At 29.2% G+C, this 7,355-nt stretch overlaps 1 protein-coding gene across 1 annotated transcript in view; it reads right to left on the bottom strand.

Moving 5' to 3' along the window:
• Window positions 1-421: 421 nt before the first annotated feature.
• Window positions 422-7,355, bottom strand: part of slc35f3b (solute carrier family 35 member F3b) — a 56,743-nt gene continuing 49,809 nt past the window's right edge. The window contains exons 5-7 of the mRNA XM_056471634.1: window positions 4,440-4,632; window positions 4,221-4,310; window positions 422-1,606 (exon numbers count right to left, since the gene is read on the bottom strand). Of these exons, the coding sequence (XP_056327609.1) occupies window positions 1,368-1,606; window positions 4,221-4,310; window positions 4,440-4,632 (522 nt within the window). The 3' untranslated portion in view covers window positions 422-1,367. The remainder of the gene's footprint in view (window positions 1,607-4,220; window positions 4,311-4,439; window positions 4,633-7,355) is intronic.

Genomic DNA, 7,355 nt, shown 5'->3' with positions numbered 1-7,355 from the left:
ATACTAAAATATAAAAGATTGTTTTTTACATATCAGATAACAAACATAAAATGGCCAGAAAAGCCATAGTGCATCAAAAATAGAAACTTCCCTCCACCGAAGAAGCATTGATGTAAAAAGCGCTCTCAGTTTAAACAGCTCCATTCATTGTAATAGGAGAGACCTCATCTGATTTAGATCCATTAAACACAAACTTTTCTCATTTTGACTGCTTGTCAGCAAGAGCGCAGTCTTTAGCTTCAAACTGGCTACAGCTGCTTACATTCATGTTTCTGGCCTGTAAAAGTGTAGAAAACTAGAAATATATCAAATTTAAATATATTACACAGGAAAAATAATAATTAAGAGTCCACTTGAAAATTCTGAGTTTCATTGGATTTATTTGATAAAGGGTTTGAGTAAAATATTAATATCTGTTGATTTCTAAAAAGGCCTGATAACATTTTTCCAAAGTTCAAATATGAATATTGTCATTTAAAACTTGAAAATCAGGGTTATTCCACTACATTTGGATTTCTATACTCTTCTGAAGAACACTAGTATTGTGTATTTGAATGTGTCTGCACTTCTTTCTTGATGAAATGTCATCAGTCATTAAAAGAATACAAGCATAGCTACATTCCATTTAGAGCATTTTTGGTACCATTTTAAGACAGCAATAATCTTCACAACTGGAAGCAATGCTTTCAAACCTTCATAGAACAAATATAATATTTTACTCAAACCAATAACCTAACAAATCCAGAAAAACAAAATGTTCACAGTCTTTATTCACTGTATTTTCCCCCTTAACAGTATATTAAATTGCAACTAAATCAAAAATTTAATTATTAAAAATTGATATGTGGACTGGCGGCATGATGGATCAGTGGTTAGCACTGTCGCCTCACAGCAAGAAAGATGCTAGTTTGAGCCCGCCTGGGCCAGTTGGCATTTCTGTGTGGAGTTTGCATGTTCTCCCCATGTTGGTTTGGTTTTCCTCTCCGGTTTCCCCCTCAGTCCAAAGACATGTGCTATAGGTGAACAGCTGGAAGGGCATTCGCTGTGTAAAACATATGCTGGAATAGTTGGCGGTTCATTCTGCTGTGGTGAGCCCTGATAAATAAGGGACTAAGCCAAATGAAAATGAATGAGTGATATGTGGACTACATTTAAGGACAAACAATTAACATTTAATGACCTATTCCATAAGTTCAATTTGACACGCAAGGCCATAGTTTGGGACCTCTGCTCTTGAGTTTCACATAAACAATCAAATCCGCTTACAGTGAGAAGAACCACCAAGTGATTTTGCTCAAAGAAAAAAAAAAGAAATCCTCTCAGCATCCCTCATCACCTGACCATGAATGGGAGAAAGCGACTGCATGTCAGTGAGTAAACGTGGACATGGAGGTTCTGGCCCGTCGGGTCCAGTTGAGTCCTGAGCTGTTTCCGCTGTCCGCTGGTTCAGCAGGCTGTTCCCGCTTTCTGAGTTTGGTGCCGAGCTCAATCAAACACTGGTCCCAGTCCTCTGGTAACAGGAGCATCAGAAAGCCCAGGCAGATGATGCACACAGCGATGAGCCGCACTGTGTTGAAGTGGATATCACAGGTGTACAGGTCCACCACTACAACAACAATCATACACACGGGTCAAACACAGCCATCACTGCTCAGATGAAGCTGCACTGACTGTCTATCGCCTCAGTAGTAAAGCAGGTTTAAGAGGAATTTATATTGGCTCCATTTATATTTGGTTTAACAATAATGGCAGGTTTGAATACAACACGGTTCCCACACACTCATGAACAGCAGATTTAAGAACTTTTTAAACAACCAATAATTTCAAATGAAGCACCTTTTTTAATCCCTTCAGCATATGAGGTTCATTAAAGTCCTAGCACCATGGCAGTACCAAAGAGCATAGAATCACCAAGAGGCGACACGCTGTTGTTATTTGGGAAACAGCCACTAGATGCCGCTAGTGTCATGCGGCCGCCATTTTGGAATGAAAATTCCAATAGGAAAAATAGCACAGATAACTAACAATAGACAGAATGAATTAAAATATTGAGTTCAATATGAGTTAAAATGAGTACATCCCCTTTGAAGTCACATTTTAAAACAATATCCCAATAAAAACAGACAATTTCCAAAATGCTGACAAGACTAAGTTTAATACATCTGATATCTAAAATTGAAATATAACATAAAAGGTTAACAAAATAACTTTATTACTATTTTTTTTTTTGTTTTGCTCAAATTAGGGTGAAACAAAAATGAGTATACACAACAAAAACTACATTATGTGGTAGTTTGTATGGCCTCCATGATTTTTAACAACAGCATTAAAAATCATGAATAAACATATATATATATATATATATATATATATATATATATATATATATATGTTTATTCATATAAATTTCATATAAATTTTTATATAAATAAAAAATAAATACATTTGGAGAAAGAAGTTTTAAATAAAAACTTTATTAGTCTTTTTTTTAACAGACAACACTGGAAAAAATGCTGTGTATTATTATAAAAAAGTACTGTTAATCTGCTATCAACATCACATTTTGAAAGTCATGTTAACTTAATTTAACATGTCAGTATTAATATGTATTATGCCAGTGCGTTAATTATTAAAGTAATTTGAAGTAATTTCACCTAAAAGTGACAGTTTCAAGAAATCAATGGTTAATATATTAAACATTAAGTCTGTAAAATAAACTATTATAAGTGCTGATAATCACAAGTCTATGATTGTAAGTGTTGTATCGTTGTCTTTTAGGTTGTATTTCAGCTTTGATAGGCTTTTTAAATGAATAAATAAAAAACAAAGCAGCTGCTTGCCATCACGACAGCAATAAGATCCAATGGATGGCTGATTGCTTTCACTCCAGAATGGCAGAATCGCTGGGCGCTGCTGTTGCAATGGAACGTTCTATTGAGCGTTACCTCTTGGTGATTCTAAGCTCTTTGTGCTTAACATTTTACTTACGCTTAGTATTTACATTCAAATATCAGAGTTGTGATGATGTTTTGAATGTGTCATTTTCACAAATGTTGACCGTTTTAAACAGTCATGTTCAAAGAACTTTAGTCAATTTTGTCACTTTAATACTGCTAATATTCAAATGTGGTTTCTGAAATATCGATAAAATGTGCATTATTTGTCATAGATTTTTAAGTGAAGAATTTATCATATTTAGTTCTGCTTTTGGTCTTCAAAAAACCTTTAAAAAAACTGATAAACAATATATAATACATTATATATGCTTCTACATTATATAAGAGTTCAGATGCAAAAATCAGTAAATGACATCTGAAATTTTCTTTTAAATTAAGTATTTTTCTAAGCCTCCTTTGTTTTTGTTCAGTTTTTTCACTTTAAAGACAATTAAAGAATTCAGACAGCACCAAGAGGCTTTTGCATCTGAACTCTTGAGCATATAGTATATATAGTAGTATATAAAGTTATGTTTAATAGAGAAAATAGTAGTGTGTAAAGTTAGTTTTTTTTTTTCTGGAGAATGTCTGAATAATAATAATAATAATAACCTGAATAACTGGTTATTATTTATTGGTGATTATTGGCTAAAGTATTATCATTGTGTGTGTGTGTGTGTGTGTGTGTGTGTGTGTGTGGTGTGTGTGTGTGTGTGTGTGTGTGTGTGTATTTAATTGTATTTTTTGTTTTAGATTTTCACTTATCTATATGTACAGCATCTAAATAAATATCAATAGACTACTGTTTTGCTTTAAATAACAGTTTTCAAATAACCTTTCTTTTTTGGATCTGATTAGTTTAATATATGACTGATTTTCAGCTACTAAAATTTCATCAGTCCATTCTTTAGGCAAATTGACCCTGTATGTTTCTCGCTAACTGATACTGAATGGCTTAGCTGAGATAATGACATATAATCTACAAGATATTTCACTGACATAATTCCCTGGCTGAAAGACTGATTCAGATATAATTTGACACAAGAAATTTCAGGAAATAATATTGTTTCTTTCAACATACCTAAAAGTTTTAAGTGTTCTACTTTTGCTATAATTAGTAATTCATCACTGACAGATTCTGACAAGAGAGAGAAAGAGAAAACGTCTATAATAATAATTACTAACATGATTGTCTAACATTGATTTAGCTGTGAGAGAAGGCTACTAGTCAAAATATGTAAAATACAAAATGGACGTGGATAATACTGGGAAAAGTTTACTCACTTGCATTGACAGGAACACTCAGCACGATGCCGAGAGAAATCAGAGTTGGGTATGTGATGGCAATGCCAAAATTCACCAGAATATTGAATGCTGAAAAAGATGAATAGTATCACTCTATTTTAGATCATGTCTGCTTTTCTAATTCAGTTATTCTAATGGTTGCACAACACTGTAATAACAATAATAATAATTTTTTTCTTTCTTCAGTGTTTTATTTACCTAGTAGGAGAGCAGCGACTCCACACATGCAGGCCCAGGGAAGATCAGCAAAAGATGTGAAGTATTCCACATGTGTGAAGTACAGTAAAAGTGGCACAAAGCTCATGAAGATGAAGTTTGCACCACCGACGATGGTCAGAAAAAGAGCCGCTTCTCCAAATTTGGCACTACCCAACACCAGCTTGAAGAGCACCTGAGAAAAACACACAAAACAGCAGGTTAGTCAGCAGGTTTTTCTTGTTTTGTTGGTAGCTATATTGGGATAAATACTGTTGATTTAATTTGATTTGTTCTATTTAAAGAAATAGTTTACCAAAAATAAATATGGCCTTAAAATTTCATTATCTAGAGTCGTGGTCGTGCCCAACTGAGGTTTTTTTTCTTCACTTTCCTCAATTGGTGAAGTTTTGTTCCCCGCCACTGTCGCCACTGGCTTGCTTGGTTTGGTACTTGTGGAGCTGCGCATCGATGGATTTGCTCTTCAGTGTTTGGATTTTCAGCAGTGAAAATTAAACCACACTGAACTGAACTTAAGCGAACTTCAACTCTGAAAACTGGACTGACAGTTTCAATTTCAGTTTAGTAGAACTTCTATGTTAGGCTGCTTTGATGCGATCTACATTGTAAAAACCCCATAGAAATAAAATAAAGATGAATAACCTTATTTAATTTTCTGCTAAAGAAAATATTTTTTGACAGTTTGAGGGTTAGCAAATTAACAGCATTTAGTTTTTTCTGTGTGTGAATTAAGGCATTTATACTTGAGTTTTTTTTGTTTATATCATGGTTTGTTTTCTGCAATATATATATAAAAAGTATTTTCCTATCAAATTATGTAAATAGCTATATTTAAAAAAAATCCTTATCAGGATCATTTCGATATGGGATGAATCTGCATTGAAATAATAATTTAAAATAGATAATTTTAAATGTATTTATTTAAGTATAAGTAATTTTAAGTAATCTTTTTGTTTGTTGTTTTCCTTCTCTTGTGTAAAAACTTGAGGAAAAGAAAAAAGTTTAATTTAGTATTATTGTATATTTTTTTAAGTATGGATTTGGGATATTGATGATGATGATGATAATGATGAAGCCTTTATTTGTCACTTACACTTTCATGGAGTGAAATTGAACCCCCCTCCCGACCATACACAAACATCACACATTTCAGGGGAAGACAGGTCAACGAGAGGTAGCTTTTAGAAAGAGCAAAATAAGATACATTTGGGAAGAGAGAGGCGAAAAAACTCCCTCTCACATTGTCCATGAATTAGGGCAGTGTGAGGTCAGGGGAAAATATTATTTTATATATATATATATATATATATATATATATATATATATATATATATATATATATATATATATATATATATATATATATATATATATATATATATATAGTTGAAGTCAGAATTATTAGCCCCCCTGAATTATTAGCCCCCTGTATATTTTTCCCCAAATCTGTTTAACGGAGAGAACATTTTTTTCCAACACATTTCTAAACATAATAGTTTTAATAACTCATTTCTAATAACTGATTTGTTTTATCTTTGCCATGATGACAGTAAATAATATTTGACTAGATATTTTTCAAGACACTTCTATACAGCTTAAAGTGACATTTAAAGGCTTAACTAGGATAATAAGGATTGGGTAATTAGGCAAGTTATTGTATAACGATGGTTTGTTCTGTAGACAGTCTGGGCTAAAATAATTTTGACCTTAAAATGATTCATAACAAATTAAAACAGTTTTTATTCTAGCCGAAATAAAACAAACTTTCTCCAGAAGAAAAAATATAATCAGACATACTGTGAAAATTTCCTTGCTCTGGTAATCATCATTTGGGAAATATAAAAAAATAATATTAATACAATTTTTTTTCCATACTTATATATTATTTATAAATCTATTTGCTGTACTCTTTCCAAGAACCATCCTGAACCTCTTTTAAAGATATTTTACATGACTTTTTTTTATATTACTTTATTTTAAATAATGTGCTGGTTTTCTAATCCAGTGATTTTAATTGTTGCAAATAAAAATATAATAATATAATATAATATAATATAATATAATATAATATAATATAATATAATATAATATAATATAATATAATATAATATAATATAATATAATAAAATAATAAAATAATAAAATAAAATAATATAATATAATATAATAATATAATAATAAAATAATAATATAATATATTATAATATATTATAATATAATATAATATAATATAATATAATATAATATAATATAATATAAAATAATATAATATAATATAATATAATATAATATAATATAATATAATATAATATAATAATAAAATAATATAATATAATATAATATAATATAATATAATATAATATAATATAATAATAAAATAATATAATATAATATAATATAATATAATATAATATAATATAATACAATATAATATAATATAATATAATATAATATAATATAATATAATATAATATAATATAATACAATATAATATAATATAATATAATATAATATAATATAATATATTATAATATAATATAATACAATATAATATAATACAATATAATATAATATAATATAATATAATATAATATAATATAATATAATATAATATAATATAATACAATATAATATAATACAATATAATATAATATAATATAATATAATATAATATAATATAATATAATATAATATAATATAATATAATATAATATAATATAATATAATATAATATAATATATATTTTCTTGCTGTCAGTGTTTAATTTACCTAATAACTTTTTACATCACTTTATTTGTTTCAATGACCAAAAAGTGAATAAAACACACATACACAAGCACGCACGCACACACACACGCACATTACATAGTATTTCTGCGCTCAATTCAACCTCACTTT

This window comes from Danio aesculapii, chromosome 13 (assembly GCF_903798145.1).
Source record: "Danio aesculapii chromosome 13, fDanAes4.1, whole genome shotgun sequence".
Classification (NCBI taxonomy): Eukaryota; Metazoa; Chordata; class Actinopteri; order Cypriniformes; family Danionidae; genus Danio; species Danio aesculapii.
The sequence above is the reverse complement of the archived record's forward strand: the minus strand, read 5'-3'. Positions and strand labels throughout refer to the sequence as shown.